This window comes from Phyllostomus hastatus, unplaced genomic scaffold (assembly GCF_019186645.2).
Source record: "Phyllostomus hastatus isolate PE091 unplaced genomic scaffold, TTU_PhHast_1.1 phas_contig_495, whole genome shotgun sequence".
NCBI classification, from domain to species: Eukaryota; Metazoa; Chordata; class Mammalia; order Chiroptera; family Phyllostomidae; genus Phyllostomus; species Phyllostomus hastatus.
Genome location: NW_025333895.1, coordinates 4,406,536 through 4,427,046, shown reverse-complemented (window position 1 = coordinate 4,427,046; position 20,511 = coordinate 4,406,536). Strand labels below are relative to the sequence as shown.

The 20,511-nt window shown below is 60.2% G+C and overlaps 1 protein-coding gene and 1 long non-coding RNA gene across 24 annotated transcripts in view; one reads left to right on the top strand and one right to left on the bottom strand.

The window, feature by feature from the left end:
• DNM1 (dynamin 1) overlaps window positions 1–14,843 on the bottom strand; it is a 43,325-nt gene extending 28,482 nt beyond the window's left edge. For all 23 annotated transcript variants that reach the window (XR_006786522.1, XR_006786524.1, XR_006786527.1 and 20 more), the window contains exons 1-4: window positions 14,594–14,843; window positions 1,358–1,431; window positions 902–1,051; window positions 350–553 (exon numbers count right to left, since the gene is read on the bottom strand). Coding sequence is in view for 15 of the 23 variants with exons in the window: in XM_045846119.1 (XP_045702075.1) it covers window positions 350–553; window positions 902–1,051; window positions 1,358–1,431; window positions 14,594–14,754 (589 nt within the window). In the remaining 8 variants the exon portion in view is untranslated. The remainder of the gene's footprint in view (window positions 1–349; window positions 554–901; window positions 1,052–1,357; window positions 1,432–14,593) is intronic.
• LOC123823419 lies at window positions 13,950–17,802 on the top strand. The gene is made up of 3 exons (XR_006786530.1): window positions 13,950–14,042; window positions 16,429–16,546; window positions 16,796–17,802. It is a non-coding gene; the product is annotated as an uncharacterized LOC123823419 (long non-coding RNA).
• Window positions 17,803–20,511: the final 2,709 nt, after the last annotated feature.

The following is a 20,511-nucleotide window of genomic DNA, read 5'->3' as shown; positions in this document are numbered from 1 at the left end:
AATCCACTGAGCTAAGCCAGCCAGGCTGTATTTATTTTTAGAGAGAGGGGAAGGAGGGGAGAAAGAGAGAGAATCATCCATGCGTGAGAGAAACACTGGATGGGTTGCCTCTCGCACTCGCCCCAACAGGGGACCCGGCCCACAACTCGGGCGTGTGCCCCGACTGGAATCCAGCCGGCGACCTTTCGCTGTGCCGGGTGACGCTGCACCAGCGGAGGAGCCGTCCGGTCGGGGCCAAGGTGATTTTTAAAGGCATAGGTCGGATCCCACCCTCCAGCGGCTCTCCCTTACCCTGTGAATAAAAGGTCTCCGGGGCTCGCGCTGTCGCCGGCTTTGGGTGGGAACTTACCCTGAGGGTCCACCTCCTTGGCGATCTTGAGGGCATCGGAGTTGGCCAGGTCGGAATTGGCCGGGGACACGGCCAGGATGAGGCAGTTCTCCTTGGTGACGAACTGCATGAGCATGTCCCGGATCTGAAACTCGATGTCGGGAGGTTGGTCTCCCACCGGGACCTTGGTCATTCCGGGCAAGTCCACCAGGGTCAGGTTCAGCACTGGACGGGGCGGATAGAGGGCGGGCTCAAGGTGAGTGGCTGGGCAGTAGGTGGGCGGATTTAGGAGCAAGGTTCACGGAGGACCCCCTAGGGAGCGCGGCCGCAGGTGGGCGGGGTTGGGAAAGGCCCAGAGCTCCAGTGAGGCCCGCTGAAGGCGTGCCCAGGGCTGGGCGGGGTCCCGGCAAGGGGAGGCTTGGGGTGGGACGCTCTCAGAGCAAGGAGGTCCCTGTGGTGGCGGACTCGGCTGAAGGGCGGAGCTAGGAAAGGGGTGGAGCCAAGAAAATAGTCCTCAGGGGCCGGGCTGAGCCAGGGAGCCCAGAGGCGCGGAAGGCCGCCAGGTTTTCTCACCGTGCGGCGAGTAGACGCGGAGGTTGATGGGCACCGGCGAGATGCCTTTGTTGGTGCCTGTGACCCGGTCGGTCTCAGCCTCGATCTCCAGACGCACCTCCTCGAAGTCGGTGAATTTCTTCCCCTTGCAGTGCAGGAACTCGGCATATTCTGCTCCGAAAGCGTGGGGTGAAGGTGTTGGGGAGGAGGAGGGGGAGTAAGCATCATAGCCCAGAACCCACCTGGGCCCCATCTGCCGCCGGGAATAGCACCCCAGCCCAAACACTGCCTTCTCCTCCCTCCCCACCTCTCCGTTATGCATTTTTATCCTCACTGTCCAGATGGGATGAGGCCCAGAGAGGGGGAGCCCCGCCCCCGCCAAGTCATACAGCACCTAGTTCAGCCGCTGTGCTGGACCTCTCCTTGAGGGTAGGGTGGGAGGCTGGAGAGGCCAGCCTGGCCGAGGAGGGCGCGTACCTGTGGTGGCATTGACCAGCTGCAGGACCAGGGGGCGTCTGGTGACGATGCCAGATCCTCGGGGCAGGAAGTCCCTGCAGTGAATTGCAGGTGAGAGGAGGGTCAAGGACGCAGGAGGCTCCCTCTGTCCCAGCAGCACCTGTCCTGCCGCTAGGAGCTCCAAACCGCCCCCGAAGTGCCCCCCCCGCCCCCGCCCCCCGGCACCTTGGCCCAAGGGCTTCCGGTCACTGAGGGCTGACCGCAGCTAAGGAAGGTGGAAAAAAGCCCCTCTGAGTTCTCTGGGTCATGCATCTGAGCTAAGTCCAGGAGACCAGACCAAGTCCCCAGGCCCGCCTCGGGTCTGCCTCGTGTTGGTTCTGAGCCAACAGGAAGTCCCCGCCCCAACCCAGTCACTGCCATTCAGCCCAGAAGAAACCAGGGCATGGGGTGCCCCGCACGCACAAGAGTCCCGAGGTCACAGAGCGGATCCCAAGGAAACGGAGCCGCACCCCCTCCCCTCCCTTCCGCTGTGGGCAGGGGCAGCAGACCACTTCCCCTTCCCAGAGCCATCTGGCTGGGGCTGGGGATGAGGGGGGCGGGGGGAAGAGGGAGGGAAGGAAAGGACTCATGCTTCCTAAGTGCCTACTGCATGCCAGGATTTTGTGGGCAATATCTCGTGGATTCCACACAAGAGCCGCGTGAGGCAGGCGCTGTGGTTACCCTCATGCACAGGTGAGGAACCTGAGGCTCCGAGATGCTCAGATGTTCCGGCTGCACAGCCAGCGTCTGACGGAGCGGACCCCGGGCCCGGCTCTGTTCGACTCTGCGGGGACAGCACCCTGGCCTTCAGCCCCATGGAAACGTGGCTCCCTATAAGAACTGGACCGAGGGGTCCCCAAATCACGCCCCCCAGGCCTGATGTCTGTACCGCAGACACGTGCCTGCGCTGATGCCGACCCCAGCAGGCCTTCGGGCTAACTTTCGGGGGTGCGAATTCACTCTGTCCTGTCAGCTCTTCTCCTCCCCCCCCCCCGCCCTGCACCCTGCGGCCCCACCCCGGCTGGCACGAGCATGAGGGTGGAGGCCTCCCCCGGATCGAGCCGTTGGAACCCATGGTCATGGGGTGCCCAGGGCTCGGAAAGCGGGGAGCAGGCTGCTCAGCCGCCTCATTTGTGGAGCGGCACATAGAGGCCCAGGAAGGAGAAAGACGTACTCAGGGTCACACAGGGCTGGGACAGGGCCAGAGCAAGAACCCCAGTCTCCTGCCCTCCTAGCTCAGAGCCTGACCTGGACACCCATAGCTGCCTGCACGCCACGGTTGGGGACAGAGAGTCCTGGGTTCCTGGGGTCAAGGTCTCCTTTTGGAGCCCTGGGGAGGCCCCCTCTCTCTCTTGTCCTCACTCTGCCCCTCCTTTGGGGAGATCAGAGGCTACTGGGGAGGAGCCAGCTGCTTCAGTGGGGAAGGAGCAGGATGAGGAATCCTGAGTTTATTCATCTTTCTAGATGCTGGGCACGTACTTTTTGCTTTTGCAAGACCGTGAGCTTCGGAGGGCAGGGCTTGCATGCTGCTGGCGTGTCCCCCACTGTACCCCAGTGCCCGGCACAAGGCTTAGCACACAGGAGGTCCTTAATAAATGTTGCCTGAGCCCCCGAGTCCTCAAAACAGTGCTCTGGCATGGGAATCACCATTTCACCGACAAGGCGGCTGAGGCTGGGAGAGGGGCAGTGACTTATCCAAGGTCCCCCGGTTAGGGGTGGCAGGGCTAGGGTCCACACCCAGGGGTCTGCGGGACCCCAGGGCCTGGGGACGTCCCCGGCAAACCCTGCCGCTCACTAAACTGGAGAAGCCAGACGCGGCTCTTTATGTAATTCAATTACATTCTGTCTAGGACATATTTGGGCGCAGCTGCTCTGCGCCAGGCCCCGCGCCGGGCCCTGGCGATGGGAGATGATGAGTCAGACAGTTCCCACTCGGAGGAGCTCGCGGTGCGGTGGGAGAGACAGACAAATACACAGATAATGCAATGCAGTGTGACATGTGCTGGGAGGGAGACACGCCAGGCGGCACAGAGAAGGTGGTTAACTGGGGTGGGGGGGTGGGGGACGGGGGCGCTTCCTGCCTCCGTCTCTCCCATCCCTTACCGACTCCTTTGGGAGGCGACTCCCTAGTATTTGGGATCTCCCAGCAGTGTGGAGATAGGACACCTGCTTTCACAGAGCTTAGGGTGGGTATGGGGGTGGGTCTGAGGTCCACCCTCTTCCCCATTAGTCTGCCCCAGCAATGCCATGGCAACAGTGGTTGCCATGGGAACTTTAGGAGGGGCTGGGAAGGATGGGACTCCCCACAGAGAACCCCCTGCGCAGAGACATGGACTTTCCCTGGAGCGCGTCCCTGAGAGGCCTCCCCCCTCGCAGACGGGCCACTAGCCCTGGCAGGGGGGAGAGGGCTGAGAAAAGCCACACCGAGGGTGTGTGGAGCCCAGGACCAGGCTGAAGGGGATGCTCAGGGGTCTGGGCCGGCCTGTCCCAGGTCACTGGTTCTCCAGGGCTGCTTAAAGGACAAGCAGCTTATAGGAAGCAGGAGATTAGAGGGCAGGGCCACGCACGGGAGCCAAGCCCCTTGGCAGACCAGCAGGGCCAGGGTGGGGACCGGGGTGCCCGGGCGGGGAGGGGCCCCATCTCTGCCATGGCCCAGGCTCTCTAAGGGAATCAGAATTAACACGCACATTCCTCAGACATGCAGGGCTCAGATTTTGTGCGGTCGGGTGCGGGGGAGGGGAGGAGGAAATCTGGGTTTTACACACAATCCCCACATGATTTTCATGTTCCCTTTCAAGTTCAAGGTTCACTGGCTCAGTGGTTAGGAATCAGTGCCGGGCAGAGGCTCTGGGTTCGAATTTCACCTCGGCCATTCCCCAGCTTGGTGCCCCGGGGGCAAGTGGCTCCACTCTCTGGCTCTCAGGTCCTCAGCTGTGACCCGGCATCATCTAAACCGGGGGTCACGTGCTACCTCGTGTGGCTGCAGGAGGATGCACGGAGCCTTTCCACGGAAGGAGCTCAGGCAGTGCCGGGTACCCGGGAGGCGCTCAGCGGCGGGAGGGGCCTGCCGAGACAGCCCCCTGTTCACAGCCTCCTCCCCAGGGGGACTGTCAGCAAGGGGTCCAGTACCCCGAGGAACCCTCTGTCTCGTCTTCTCTGGCACCGAATTGGAGCTCAGGATACTGACCACGGACGGTGGATGGAAAAAACAGACATCGAGCAGGAGAAGCTTTCAGAGAACATCTCGTTCCCCTGTCACTGCCCAGAGGGCGGGGCAGGGAGCCGTGAGGCCGGAGTGATGGGGGAGGCGGCTGAGATGGGGCCCAAGGCCTGTTTCTCAGCCCCATGCCCCGGACGGTCAGAGAGGGGCACCTGCCGGTTCCTGCGTCCAGACCCTGAGTGCCTCTCTCCTGGCCGGATTCCTGTGCCAGGCCCAGGCTCAGCACACAGTAGGTGCTCAGGCAACACTCAAAGGAGGCAGCATAGCTCAGACCTAGCAGCTCCTCAGCTCCGGCCTTTCACCCGGACACACTGTCCGCCAGCGCTCTAAGTGTCCCCTGTCACCTCCCCACTGGGGAGTTGGGGCTGATCCAGCCTCCAGCCAGTGCCGCCCCTGCGCCGCCCACCCAGCTTCTGGTTAGCCTGAGGGAGGACGGAACAGGTGCCCAGAGGAAAGTGTGTTGGGCCCACCAGCCTTGGTGGCCGTGTGGGCGGGAGGGATGGTGGCATGCCAACTGTCCCCACTCATTCTGGGCAGATGGTGGTTTCCCGGGGGGCCGTGTCTTGCCATATGCAGCGGCACCTTTAAGCCTGATGCACAGAGAGGAGGAAATAAACACCTCTCCGGACCTCCTAACACCGCACGCTCCCTGAGTGGTGTCTGAATTGTCATCGTCATCCCTAGGGGGGTTTGGGGGAAGTATACCAAAGGTACCCCCACTCTGGTGCCTGAGATCTGGGCCCAGAGCTCAGGGACCCCGGTTCCGGGTCCCGTCGAATGCAAACTATGCCAGAGAGCCTCGTGCCAGGTCCGGTGCGTGCCCAGCGGTGCTCACCCTTATGAGTCTCCTATTTCCCGGGCTCTGACGTCAGACCGGCCTGGCGGTGAATGTCAGAGCTGCCACTCAGGAGCTTCGTGGCTTCCATGACCATGCCTCTCTGAACCTCAGTTTGCACATCAGGGAAATGGGTTGCTGGGGGCTTGTATACGCTAACGCCCGGTAGGCGGTAGCTGTTAGGATTACAAATTATGATGCCTGGAACTCGTTGAGCAAGCTGAGGACCACAGGCCAAGCTCCCACAACCACGCTGCCAAACGGCACAACAGGGAGGGAGCTGGGAGGTGGGTCTCCCGGGGGCCGGCCGGAAGAGTGGGCGGTGGGCCACGGTATTCCCAGCCAAATCTTGCCCCTGGAAGTGGGAGGCAAGGGGCCCGGCGGGCTCTGAGGAGCTCTCCAAAGCAGGGAGCCAGGGTGGAGGCGAGCATGTAGGTGGGCCAAGAAATACAGTTGGGCGGAGGTGAGGCTCCTCCAGGCAACAAGCCCCTCTCTGTTCCTGCCGCCCGGGAGGCCCCGGCGCGCCCACATCGCACAGCCCGTGGATTTCCAGCGGAGGTCTGAGCGTCCCGGGGCAGTCCTGGCCTCGGCTCTCCCTGAGGTTCTGCTGTCCCGAGCAGGGACTGGGCTGGTCCCGTTGGCCGCCACGTCCCCGGCACCCAGCACGGATCTGGCACGTGCCGGCACTCCGGCACCCCTGATGGCCGAGAGTGATTTGAAGACCAGCTCCTCCAGTTTGCCCACCATCACCTGCCTTGTCCAGATGTGGAAACTGAGACACAAGAAGGGAGGGGTGGTACCCAGGGCTCTGGACGCCAAGTTTGGGGCTCTCTCCACAACAACTATTTTGTCTGTTAAAGGAAATCTGTGATCTTTCTTTGTACTGTATCTTTCCATCCTTCCCACCTGTCTTCTTAGCTTTCTTCCCTTCTTCCTTCCTCCCTCCCTCCCCTCCTTCCTTCCTCCCCTCCTTCCTTGCTTCCCTCCTTCCTTCCTTCTGAGTGTCGACGACTTCACATTTTCAAAATGGAAATCAATTTCTCTTTTGCCCCTTACTTTTAAAAATCTTAGGGCTTTTGGTGGCAGAGTCTGGGGAAGAAAGTGACAAGGAGTTCCTGAAGCAGCCCAAGCAGCAGGCCAAGGAGACGGACAAGATAGGACAAGATAAGGCGTTCTGGCAGAAGCAAAAAGGGGGGCAGAGCAAGCTTGAGGAGCTAAAAGTAGAGACCGTGGGGAAGGGCCTCCAGGCCCCCGGGGAGGGGGGGTGGAGGGAAGAAATCTGGCAAAAAGTGAGCCACCCCTTGTGCCTGGGGCAGCAGCGGCGACCCTTGGTTCCATTCCTGTTTCAACACCTGGGTTCCCCATCAGGTTGCCTCTTGCCCCCTGTAGCTAGAATGAACTGGAATGAAGTGTTGTCTTGGAGACCGCTATACATTGAAGAATAAGCTTCCATAAAACGTTTTTTAAAATCTTATGTTCCTCCTTTAAAAAATATTCAGAAGGGGAATAAACGGTGATGGAAAGGAACTTGGCTGGGGGTGGCGAACACACTCTCTAACAGACAGGTGACGGGTTTTAGAATCGTACCCCTGAAATCTATGTAATTGCATTAACCAGTGTCGCCCCACGAAATTCAGTAAAAAATATTCAGAAAACACATAAAACGTTTAGAAACACGAAGCTGCCCCTCACCCCCCGCAGCCGGGGCCCCCACTGCGCACACTCGCTCGTTGGGAATAGTGGCCCCGGCAGATGCTGGTGGGTGGCAGACCGCTGGCCGGGGAGGCCGCCAGGGGCTGTGGAACCCACTTCGTCACGAGGTTTCTTTTGGGGTGACAGAAGTGTCATAAAATTAGATCGTGATGGTGGTTGCACAACTCTGTAAGCACACTCCAAACCCTTGCGCTGTGCACTACGCAGGTGAGTGTTTTGGCCTGTAAATTATACCTCGATAAGGCCGCTTAACACGGATGTTTGCAGGGCTGGTGTGCCAGTCTCCCCATCTTAAAGGGGAAGAAACTGAGGCTCAGAGAGACGGGGTCAGGTGCCCCTCACCTGCCCACACACGCTGGGCTGTCCTCCACACTTAGGTGGCAGCTCTACCTGCCGGAGAGCGCATCCTGGACACGTCCCGCCCTTGAATCCGGAGCTACATCCGGGTATTGCTTATCACCGGCGGCCCGATACACAGGACTGTCAGCTCCACCACTAAATTATTTCCCTGCTGCAAACCTCAGTTTCCCCGTCAGTGAAATGGGACACAGTCCACGGAGCAAAGGGTCCCCAGGGGCCAAGGCAGGTGCCCAGCGGGGGCCTCTGCACCCTTCCCAGGCCTCCTGTGGGCTGTTCTCACCGCTGGGAGGCAGGCCCAGGGCCAAGGAGGGGGTTCCCTTTGGGGGTCCTGGGGGAGCTGGGATGTGAGGGCCCGGGTGTTTACATATGAGCCCAGGAGGTGCCCTGGGGTACCCGGACGGAGTGGGAAGACACAGGGGCAGCCTCCAGACCCTGTCTCGGAACTCCGAGGAGCCTGCCATTCTGGCTTCCAAACCAGCTCTTCCCATCCTGCAAGATGGCAGAGGAAAAAACTGAGAAGCCGGGTACCAAGGAGAGGAAACCTGAAGCCGAGGAGGCTGATGCCCGCGGCAAGGTTAAGAAGGGTCAGCTCAAGGCCGAGACGCCTGAGAGGGGGAGCTGGGCGGCAGCCCAAACCCCGGCCTAGTCCGAGGACCTGGCAGACACTCCGGGTCCCCCGTGCGTTCCCGAAAGGCGGCGCACCAGGGGGCGTCTTCAGCGGCTACAGCCAGGATCGGAAAGAAGGAGGAGGAGGAAGCTCTTGCCACTGTCACGAAGCCAACTGGTGGCGACAAGCACGGCGGTGCCTGAGGGGTTCAACTCCTGCAAACGCCTAGATGGGACTCTCTACAGGAGCTGTACCTCGAGAGACGTGGAGCCGTGGCCAGACACACTCCAGTCGGGTGGTCGTTCTCACCGTCCTCGCCGGGGCCAGAGGGTGGTTTTCCTGAAGCAGCTGAGCAGTGGCCTGCCGCTTGCGACTGGACCTCTGTCCCTTAATCAAGCTCCTCTGCACAGAACACACCAGAAGTGTGTCATCGCCACCTCCACCGAAATTGATATCAGTGGTGTGAAAATCCCCAAATATCTCCCTGACTCTGCGGGAGAAGCTGCGCATGCGCAGACGCCAGGAGGGCGAGCCGTGGGACAGACGCGAGACCGCAGAGCAGCGCTAGGGCGAGCAGAGAGCCGGGGGCTCGCGGGAGCTCTGCGGAGGGTCGAAGCTGCCCCTCAGCTCCAGGGCTCCCTCGACTCCGTGCTCGCTCTCGCCAGTGGGCCGTGCCCTCACACGCTGCTGTTCGAAATTTCTTACGAAGGACCTGATTAAACAACTGATCTGTGCCCTGGCTGGCGTAGCTCAGTGGATTGAGCGTGGGCTACGAACCAAAGTGTCGCAGGTTCGATTCCCAGTCAGGGCACATGCCTGGGTTGCAGGCCATGAGCCCCAGCAACCGCACATTGATGTCTCTCTCTCTCTTTCTCCCTCCCTTCCCTCTCTAAAAATAAATAAATAAAATCTTTAAAAGAAAAAAAAAAAACAACTGATCTGTTAAAACACATTCTGCCCTGGCTGGTGTGATTCAGGGGATTGAGCGCCAGACTGGGAACCGAAGGGTTGTCAGTTCGATTCCCCATCAGGGCACACGCCTGGGTTGCGCGGGCCAGCTCCCCAGTTGGGGGCACATGAGAGGCAACCACACACTGATGTTTCTGTTCCTCTCTTTCTCCCTCCCTTCCCCTCTCTAAAAATACATAAATAAAATCTTTTTTAAAAATTCCAGACCAGCCTGCCAAGTTGTTACGAAGATGTATTTGTCAAGATTGTAGAATGTATTGCGCTTAACAGTTCCTTCGCTTGATTTATAACTGGAACATCCAGACATGTGGCAGGTGCACCTCTGTTTCTGTGCGTGTTCCACGCCTGGGGGCACTGCCTGTGGCTGGCTTCCTCCGCCCCTGGCTCCCGCTCCATCCCTCTGTATCAGCTCCCCCCGCATCCCATCCCCTGGGGCTCTGACCCTCTGACCCCAGCCAAGGCCTGCGAGTTCTCCTGGCGCCAGGATCAGATGCAGAAGCTGATCTGCCGTCGGCCAGAGTCACCTTTCAGGTCCAGCTCCGCTGCAGCGGGCGGGGGTTTGGGGAAGATGCGCCTTGGCCGAGGCTGGGCCCGCGAGTCTAGCCGTAGGCTTGGCTCAGAATATGGCAGGGGCATGCTCTGAGCATGTAGGCTGTCCCGCACGGCCACTAGCACCTCCCCGACCTTCCTGGTCCCACTTCGCTCTCTGCTCCTTGGGCCCTTGCTCAGCTGCGACCTGTGCCCGGAGTGCGGAGGCTCCGTTGCCTGGCCAAGTCCTCTTTTCTGCTGGGGGCCGGACGCCTATGCTCAGATGCCTTCTCTGGACCCCTGACGACCCCCTCCCTTCAACACCAGGCTCCTCCCGCCGTTCTTCAAACACTCAGCAGAGCCCTTGGTGTGATTTAGCGTCTGTCTGTCTGTCCTGCTTCGCTGTGAGCCCCCCGAGAGCAGGGACGGGTCCGGCTCGTGCAGAGCTGTGTCCTCGGGGCCTGCCGTGCTGTGAGTGACAGGGAGATGTCAGTGGCCACTGCCCCCTCTGGTCGGTGACTGCCTACCCAGTGTTTCAGTTATCCCCCGACCTCTCTCTGGCCTCAGTGTTTGCATCTGAGAAATGGGACGACGAAGGTGTTTCAAAATGTTCCGGGGGAAGGACAGAGCTTAGTAGTGGGGATGAGCTGCCCCCCCATGGGAAGGGCTGGGGCCAACCCAGAGGGGCTCTCAGAGGCCAGAGACCAGTGCCGGTCTGTGCTGGGAAGAAGGTGTGGAGGGAGGGGCGGGGGGGTTGGTAGGAGGCAGGGAGTCTGAGCAGGGTTAAGCAAAGACGCTAGGAAACCCCAAACCTGGCCTCCCAGGCTGCCACACCCCGGGTGGAGAAGATCCCCGCTCTGGCCGCACCTCGCAGCCAGCACCTGTGCGCAGGCGGGGACAGCGCAGGCGCCTCCCCCGTGCCAGGCCTCCTCCGGGGCTCTCAGTGGGCCTTATCCAAACACTCCCCAGGACCCCACGAGGGAGGAGCTCTTACCATCCCCATTTTACAGATGAGGAACCAGCTGAGCAGGCCTGAAGTGGCAGCGCTGGGCCACACATCCCGGCCTGATTCTGCAGCCAGAGCTCTCAGCCCCCCCGCCACACCCCCACCTGCCTGGGGACCAGGGTGAGAGCAGCCGGGGCACCGGAGCCTGGAAGCCCATCCCAGGACACCCCGCTCTTGGCTCTGGAGGGGCACGGTGGGGAGCGGATAGGCAGCTGGGGTCCCACAAAGCGGAGCCTGGGGCCCCAGGCGTCTGTTCGTCGTGGAACACCGGGGTGTCGGGGGCCCACCCACACCCCTCTGTCTGCACACATCCTGGGATGATGTCATCTACTCCACGGGAACGGCTTCCAGATTTATACTCCCAGCCCGCCGTCCCCTGGGCGCTCGACGTGCGTTCTCACGCTGCCCACCCCACCCCACGCCTCACACTCCACACGCTCACAGACAAACCCCCAGCCTTCCCCGCCCCAGCCCCCCAGACCTGCCCCTGTACTCCGTACTCCGGGGATGGCGCCCACACCCAGCCAGGGTCGGCGGCGCCGGGGTCGTCCTCGGTCCCTTTCCTCGCCCTCCACATCCCATCCGCGGGCCAGTCCGGTGGGACCGTCCTCAGAAGGGGTCCCGAAGCCCACCCTTCTCCTCTCCACTGCTGAACTCTGGTCCGGGGCCTGCGCCCCACCCCCCTTGCCCACCGCAGCGGCCTCCTCCTCTGTCTCCTGCCCCCCTCTTGCCCCTCCCCAAGTCACACCACTACTGAAGATCTCCTGGTAATAATGAACACAAGCCCGACGCCTCACCGCCGTGCAAGGGCCTCGGAGACCAGGCCCCGCCTGCCTCCCCGACGCCGCCGAGTCCTCCCTGCTCACCAAACACCAGCCACGGCGGCTCCTCTCTGTTCTTCAGACGCACGGAGTGTGTTACTGGCCCCGGAGCCTTTGCACGGCTGTCCCCGAGGCACAGCGCGTGTCTCCTGGGCTAGTCACGTGGCCTCTCATCTCTCAGTTCTCGTCTCAGATGCTGCTGTCCCCTCCCCTGACCTCCCTGCAGACAGCGGCCCTTCTCCCCTCCCGAGCCTCGACCGCATTCTCCGGCGTGCCTCACGCACGTGCTCCCGAGTTCACGGTTTCAGTCTCCTCTCTGGGACGCAGAGCCTTTGTCTTTTCTCCCATAGAACCCCCAGCACAGACACGTGCTGGCCCCGCCATGAACGTCAGCTGAGTGACCGGACGCGTCAGCCTCGGCGTTCCCTTCCGTGCAAAGGGGGTGAAGAAATAGCATGGACCCAGACACGTCCTAGCAGGGTCCCGGGCGGCTACTGGGCCAGCCCGTTACAGAGCGGACGACAGGGTCCTCCCAGGTGCCCGGGAGCCTCTGCTTCCTCTGATGCATCTTCCACTCCCCCTCCCTGGGGGGGAGGGTGGCCCCTGGGAAGCCCCAGCAGGCAGAGCTGCTGTTACCATGCAGATGGGCCTGGGGACCCAGCCCTAGATGGAGAGGTAAAGGAGCCCACGAGGGAGCAGGCAGGGCCAGCTGGGGCTCCACCGCACCTCGGTTCTCCACCTGCTCGACCCTGGGCCTGCATCTGAACACCTGGCGTGTCCTCCTGCAGGGCCAGCAGCAGGGGGCACTGGGGCGCTGAGGGCAGCCAGAGGGCCCAGCACTCCACAAGCAGAGAGCTGCAGCCGGGCCGGCCTGCTGTGCTGCCAAAGGCTGGCACCTCCTTCTGCTGGGCAGTGAACTCCGCGAGGGCAGCGGTTGGGTCTTCCCCAACACACGGGCCCCCAGACCTCACTGATGACCAGCTCCTCCCTCCCTGTGTTCCACAGAAGGGCTTTTACCCCCATGAACTCACTGAAGCCCCCCCGGCCCCTGTCTCAGGAAGGTAGGGCAGCAGCTGTGGGCGTTGTCCCCATCCTGCAGACGGGGACACAGAGGCCCGCACACCTGCACGTCCACCCCCCAGGGTGGTTTGGGGCTCAGCACGGGGCTTGGCTCTCAGAGGCTGCGCATGTCCACACGAGGAACCTAGGCTCTGTAGGCTTTCCTGGCTGCGCGACCTTGGGCAAGGCGCCTAACCTCAGCGTCTCTGTTTCTTCCACCGCAGGGTGGACACCATGGTACCTGCCTCGGGGGGCTGTTGTGGGCACGTGGGAAGGGCTTAGCAGACGGAAGCTGAGGTGGCCTTCCTCTGCAAACCCCCTGCCCAGAGCGCGCAGCCCGGCACGGGGCAGGCGCTCAGCAGACACTGGATGAGTGAGAGGCAGGGGTGAGGTCTGTGCGCTGCGGGATGCTGGGCGTCCATGGATGCCATTTCGGGAACCAAGGCCTCGGGGCTTTGTCGCATGTCCAGGGTTCCCCTCACCCCCTCCCTCTGCCTGCTGGGCCATGGGGAAGGGGCCCATCTGGGTGTCTCGTGCCTGTGTCTCTGCAGCGTTGGGGGTCACGTGAGCAGGAGGAGGGCTCTCTGGAAGCCGATCCCCAAGAGACAGACGGCCTCCCCTCTGCTGACCAGATGGGCCGGCCGCCCCCACCGTGGCTTTCCAACATCCTACGGACACACTGCTCCAGGCAGGACCCTTCTCTCCCGCCCACTCTCTCCCACGGTTGGCATTGGGCTTCCCAGGTCATTAAAGAGGCAGAAACAGCCATCCAGTCCAACTGTCCATTTTAGAGATGGGAAACTGAGGCTCAGAGAGGGTAAGTGAGTGGCCTGAGGCTTCACAGCGGAACCTGGCTTGGCCCCAGGATGTCTCTCCCCAGAACTGCTGCCCCTCACAGGGAGGGGCCTCTGCCTCCCTCTCCCACATGCCAGTCTCTTCCTCGGCCCTGAAGGTCATTGCAAAGAAGCTAGGGTTTCTAGAGGTGAGGGAGGGAGACAAGAGTGCGGAGGGAGGTCAATGCCAACCTGCCCCTCCCTCGGGCTGCCCAGCCCCCATCCGGCTCTCCGGCACTGGGAGAACGTCATCCTCTCTCTCTCTCCTCAGCACCCCCTAAGCCATCTCTGCCTCCCTTTTCTTGGAGGAGCACGGGGGTCACGACCCTGCTGTCCCCCAAACCCCCAGACCCTTTTTGTCTTGGCGGTTGCTCCCCACTCCCTGCCACCTGGCCCTCCCAGCGCCTTGTGGGATCAGAAGCAGGAGGGGGATTAGGTTCTGCAAATGGCTCCCCCCTCCCCGCCATCCTGCCTCCCCGTCTTAGTCATCCCTGCCCTCCGCAGCCTTCTCCCTCCATTACGATCCCTCTGCCAGGCCAAGGGGAGAACGACATTGACAGGCGCCCTCCGCCCAGGGGCGGCGGCGGAGCAAAGGGCCGGCTCGTCAGAAAAGGCTCAGAAGCGGCGCTCCCCCACCCCCCTTCCCTTCCTCATCCTGCTGCCTGCGCCTCCCCCTAACCGCCGCGCTGCGCACGGATGGCGGCGGAGCCGCAGAGGTGTGTGTGTGAGGGAGGGAGGCTGCGCCTGGTCCTCGAGGCCCACGGGCTCTGTCCTCTCCCTGGGGCTGTGGGGGGTGTCCCCTGCCGCCGTCCAGGAATTCCCATGGCGGGAGGGAGCTGTCCTCCGTAGAGCCTCGGGGTGTCCTCCGTAGAGCACTGCCCCGGGGGTGCTGTCCCTGCAAGGGATTCCCGAGTCGAAGACAGGCGCTGAGTAATGCAGGCCCCTCGGTGCCCATGTGGGGGGTGGGAGGTAACAACCCCGTGCAAGGGTCTCTGCCTTCCCTAAAGGATGGGGTGGGTGGAGGAGGGGGGCGTGATACCGTGGCCGGTGGCCTGACGCCGTTTTCGGACAAACTGGGGACGCTGCGCCCCTGAGGGGCTCTCATGAAGGAGGAGGGCCGCCTTCCTCTGGCTGGAGGCGGAGTAGGGGGCCGCGGTCCGCGGGTGCAGCGCTAGGGGCTGCGAGGTCGCAGCGCCGTCGGGGCCGGGGGCAGAAGCCCAGGGGACTGAGGCGGGGAAGTCCGCGCTCCCGGGCGCGCTGCTCCTACCTGCCTACGAAATTCTCCAGCACCGAGCTCTTGCCCGCGCTCTGGCCGCCCACCACGGCTATCTGAGGCAGGTCGAGGTCAGCGTTCTGGCCGATGGCGGAGAAGGCGTCCTGCAGCCGGTTGACCAGCGGGATGAGATCTTCCATTCCGCGGTTGCCCATGGCTGCGGCGGGCCCCGCGGGCTGCGATCCGGCCGCGGCTCCGGCTCCGGGCTCAGGCTCCGCCGCTGCAGCCGCGCGCTTCGACTGCCTGCGCCGCGGGCCCCCCCGCCCCTCCGGGATCGGAGCGGAGCACTGCAGCGGTCAGCCGCCAGAGGGCGTCCGCGGCGCTGCAGGACTGCCTCCGTGCGCACGCGCCGTCAGCGGCACCATGGGGATTGTAGTTTTTTCCTTCTGCGGGTTTCGGGGAGCTTCAGCAGTGTCTGCGGGGCGCAGATGCTGCACCAAAGATATAATTTCTGGGAATGAGTGAGGCTCTCACGCTTAGTACCGGGACTCTCGGACAGTGGTTATGGCTGCTTCAACGCCATCTTGCAGATAGGGAAACTGAGGCTCGGAGAGTCCATGGGCCTTGTCCAAGGCCACAGTCTTTTGAGCACCTCCCGGAACCAGGGCCAGTCCTCGGTACTGGAGCTACAACTGTGAGCAAGACAGATGAGGTCTCTCCATCCTCACGGACCTTACATCCGGGTGGCAGATACAGGCAGTAACTACCAAACAGATAAATGAAATAGTAAAGGTGAAAAGTTTATATTAAGAGCCATGGAGGAAATAAACAGAGGGTGTGAAAAGAGGTACTTGTGTGGGTACAAAAAAAAGTCCACATTAGCCTGGGAGGAGTTAGGGTGGGGGGCGGTCCCGAGGAGGCGGCTTTTGAGAAGAGATCGCGATGACGAGAAGAAACCAGTCCTGGGCTCATCAGGGGGGAGAGCGTGCCGGGCCGAATGAAGGGCAAGTGCAGAGGCTCTGACACTTAGAAGGCCGTTCTTGGAAGAGTTGGGACTTTCCGTCCTAGAAAGTAGTAAGTGGTCTTAGCCCCAGCCCATCAGCGCGGTGGTAAAGCGGCGGCATTCCAATCCGGGACTCCTACCACCGTACCCTGCCGACGATCCCGTCCGCACAGAGAGCCCACAGAGCCCCACGCCTGGCTGTCCTCCTCTGCGTTTAAGGAGCCCAATGTGGGCCCCCTCCAAGGAGGCTAGGAAAGGGAGGCCAGCGTCTCCTGTGCTGTTGGGGGTCAGTGGGTCATTTTCTGTGCATAAACAGGGTGGGGGGAGACAATGGCTGGAGAGCAGTGGCCTGTGAATCAGAAACTGTCATTGATTCACCCATTTAATACATATTTACTGAGCCAGGACCCCGGAGATAGAGCAGTGAACAAAATGGACAGGAAGTCCTTACCCACGTGGGCCCGCCTTCCTGCCTAGTGGAAAAAGAGAAACAAAGCACAAATAAGCTTAAACGTGACTTTGTCACATGGTGATGACAGCCTTGGGAAGCCAGAACGCCGGGTGAGGTTGGGAGCAGGGGGAGTGTTGCTCTCCTGCGATCGCAGTGGTCGGAGGAGGGCTCTGGTACGGAAAACCTCTGAGCAGAGACCTGAAAGAAGTGACAGTGACACATGGGGACATGCAGAGGAGGAATTTTCCAGGCAGGCAGAGGGGACTAGGCAGGCGCTATCCCAGGAGACTGGCCTGGGCCTTAGACAAGCTGTGGGATCCAGGTCCTTCCACATCGCTAAGCCTCAGTTGTCTAACCTGGGTAATGGGGATGATGATCGGTCTGTGGAGGGCACGGCCCTGGCCTGGCGCTCAGGAGACTCTCACTGAACCTCAGCTTCGAGGGTGCCAAAGGTGACAGCCCTCCCCACAGCTGGAGTGTCAGCGACACACGACGCACACCCGGAGCTCCAAGCCAGCCCGTGATTATGCTCTGAGCACCAGGGAGAGCAGAGGTGAGGCCTGGAGTGGAGCCATTCATTCAGGGAGGGGTGCGGTTTGCACACGTCCGCCCCGAGGCTGCCGTCATGGCTGGGTCAGTCTTCCTAATTAGGATGGTGAAACTTGTTGTAAAAATCAGACTCTACACAACACTTGAAAGCTTCTGGTCATCCTCCCATCCACACATAACCGCTAGGTACAGCTTAGCGTTTATGCTCTGGCTTTTCCACAGACATTCGTTTTGTTTCGTGTTGTTTTTACAGAAGTGGAATCATACGGTATCCCCTGTACTGCCGCATCGCCAGTGCCGGACCGGCGGCCTGGGCGTCACCTGCACAGAAGTGCAGCATCTCAGGCCCCTCCCATGGCCTGCAGGACCACGCTTGAATTTAATAAGAACCTCGTGCCCAGAAGATTCCTGTGTGCATCAAAGTCAGCAGAGAAGCCCTGGTATATCTTACTACGTGCAACTTTTTAGTACTAGTATGTCTCAGGTGTCTCTCAGTGTAAGAACCGATAGAACGGTCAAGTTCCTTGTTCTCGGCTGCGTAGTTCCCCACGGTCTGCAGTGCCCTGTTCCTTGTTCCCTCGTCTGCTCAGAATGGTTGGGTTGAACTTGAAGAATGGACGAATGAAATGCCACTGTGGGCTTTAGAGTAGGTTGATTCCAGCATAAGCAAAGGTCTGGAATCAGAAAGAAAGTGACCCTGAAATCTACCCTGGGAAATTTTGGTGAGGGCCAAAGGATTGCAGATGGTTCTCTCCAGGCACTGAGGAGCCGGGGGCCCGAGGGCCAATGAATTAGCTGAGAATCTTAAAAATGGCGTTGACTGCCTACTTTGGGCGCCCGAGAGGGAGCATTCTCTCTGGAGCTGCTGCTGCACCATGAGCCACCAACTGTGCTGGGCAGATTAACAACAGGAAATTCGCTGGGCATCTCCTCCCTGCCAGGTGACTGTGCTGAGAGATTCTGCCCACAGGAGGGAGAAGCTGTGAATTCGCTTCTTTTGGTAGATGAGGAAACTGAGGCACAACGAGGCTAACGAGGAAGAGTCTACAGTCACAAAGCCAGGAAGCGATGCGGTGAAGATGTGAACGGAGTGGGGAAGAGTCCGGCTTCCACCTTTCTGTCCTGCATGACACCAGCATCTTGTAACCTGTGTGTATTTAATGCAAGTAAAACACCAGCCCGCGCTGGCTGGTGTAGCTCAGTGGATCGAGCACGGGCTGCGAAGCAAAGGGTCGCTGGTTTGATTCCCAGTCAGGGCACATGCCTGGGTTGTGGGCCAGTTCCGGGGGGGGGGGTGCGTGAAAGGCAACCACACATTGATATTTCTCTCCCTCTCTTTCTCCTTCCCTTCTTCTCTTTCTAAAAATAATAAATAAAACCTTAAACACACACACACACACTGGCCCTTCTGATAGGGTTTCTGTTGTGCATACAGTAGGTGCTCAATACATACTGGTTGTATTGAATGAAACAGCAGCCTTATTGTACAGCTCCTGGGTGAAGCCATTATCTTTAGTCAGGAAGCCTGATGAGGGTCTGGGCCCCTTGGATTCGTTCGATCCTTTATTCTTCAACAGGTACCGATCCGTGGCTAGCTACTTCCTGCTGGACCTCGAGCAAGACATAGGGGGATGGAGAGGTTAATAGGATGTGGGACATGTCCTGCTAGAATGTGGATTCACGGGGGAAAGACGGGCTAAGCAGAGAACAAGAACACTTGTCCTGGTCTGGGGCAAGGTCACTGCTGAGGAAGTGGCCACGCCGGGCTGGGCACACCCAGTGCCCTCCTCTGCACGGCTGCAGGCTGAGCACCAGGATTTCCCGGGGCCGCTGGTCCCCGGCTGTCCAGGCCTCTGTGCTTGCACTGCCCTGTCTGACAGTGCGCAGCTCCCCATGGGCCCAGAGCAAGGCAGGCGCCCTTGTGTGCTGATGGTTAGGTGCATGTGGGTCAAGAGCGTAGCACAGAAGCTGGCCTGCCTGGTGTTCAAATCCCACCTCTGCCACTTTCTAAACGAATAACCCTGGGCAAGTCACATTCCTGACCCACAGTTTCTCCACGTGTAAAAAGGGGCTAATAATATCACTGAACTCACAACCATAGGCTGTGCGGGAGGGTTCAGTAGTGTAGTAGTAATTTAGGTGAAACAGGAGACTAGTGCCCGGAACCGTGAACAATTAGAGCTGTGATGTGATTATAATCATTATCGCCATGGTGCTGTCTGAAGAAACTGCAGCTGTGTGAAAGCAGCAGAGGGTGTCACCTCTCGATGGGAAGGACAAAGGGTCGCACACACACACAGGGATTTGTGGAAGACACAGAGCGGGGTCTGGAGGCTTGCACGGGGGGCCGGCGCAGTCCCTGGCTGGCTGAGCTTGCGGGAATTCCAGGCCCCGGGGAGCCCCAGGTTGCCCAGCTCCCGCCGTGGACAGAGGGCTTGGAGGACATGTCCAGCAGCCAGGGAAGGCCTCCTGGTGTTTGAAATGAGCTGGGAAGACGGGACCGGAAGTGGCCTGGCGAGGGAGAGCATTGTGGGGGAAGCTTGGTTCCTCTGGGGACAGAAGGCAGCCACCGTGGCTGGGCCCGGTAGGGGGAAGGGAGGAGGGAGAGCCTGCTGCCTACCCACAGGTCAGCCGTGGTTAGAGGGTGGCCACACTGAGGCCCTAGGCCGGGAGCGGCCCTGCCCCAGGTCACTGCGGAAGGCAGGGGCAGCAGCAACGCCCACCCCGCCACGCCCCACCTCTGTTCTCTGTCTCCTTCCCACGTTTAGTTACAGGTAAAGGCACAGTGGGCGGCAGCTACTGGCGAGGCCACATGGTAAGCATATGGTCTGATATTTTTCTCTGCCTCTCGTCTTTCCTGCGGCTGTCACGGAGCACAGCCTGTTCCCGGGGTTTCCGAGCTAGGTGTCTGGTTGTGGGCTTGCTCTGCTGCCTGTGTCGGCGTGCCATGCTGGTGGCCTCGAAGGGGCTGTGCAGTGGTGGGCACAGATGTCGAGGAGGAGGGAGCTGCTAGGGCAACACCAGCCCGAGGATGGAGGGAGGATGCTGCATCTCAGGGTCAGTCACTCATTCCACCACTCATTCATTTACTTGACCTTCCCCAGGTGCCACCCCAGGTGACCCCAGGTGGTGGTGACAGGAAGAGCTCTGAGCTGGGTTTCAAGGACATGGGGGCAACTCAGCAGCTGCTTTCTGCCATCCAGGGGCCCATGACATTACTGAGGGCAGATATAATGCCAGGTAAGGAGGTGGCTGGCTACAAGGTAAAGACACCATGATCAACAGCTGGTTGGAAAGTAGGAAAATAGTGACAGTCGCCACCATCTGTCTAGGTGCTAGATCAAGAAACCTGCAAAACCCTGAAGTAATGCAAGGCTAGAGGAAATGGAGACATTCATTCACCTCGTCCTTAAACTAAAAAACTCAGGGTAAGCATGTCAGTTCCTCTCCAATTTAAACACATTTCATGGAACACCAGAAGAAGTTCTGATGGGATTTTGATGGGGGGGGGAGAAGACTTGACACAATTATTCTGTAATTTACCTGAAAAAAATTTACAAGAATGGGAGTTGGCCAGACATTTTTTATAGAGCATAATGTCAGGAGCTTCTGTCGTCAGGCATTAAAATATATCCCAGAACTATAATCGTCACACAATGTGACATCGCCCTGGGAAGACACGGGTAGGTGCTGAAGCACAATAGGTGTGGACGTAGATCCCCATAAGCATAAGAGTTTACTTCCTGATAACGATGCACCTCAAGTGAGAGGCAGGGCAGAGGTTTCCGACTGAGGCTGCAGCCTCCGACTTCACCTGGCATGTGCAGAGATGGGGCCCCTCTTCTTCCCCCAAAATGTTCCGTGGGGGACTTTGCCTGCCAGCGATGGATTAAAAAGTAATTGACGCGAGTCTAGTCCCCGGCCATGTCCTCAGATTGTTCCTATCCACTGTCTTGTCCGGTCTTCAAG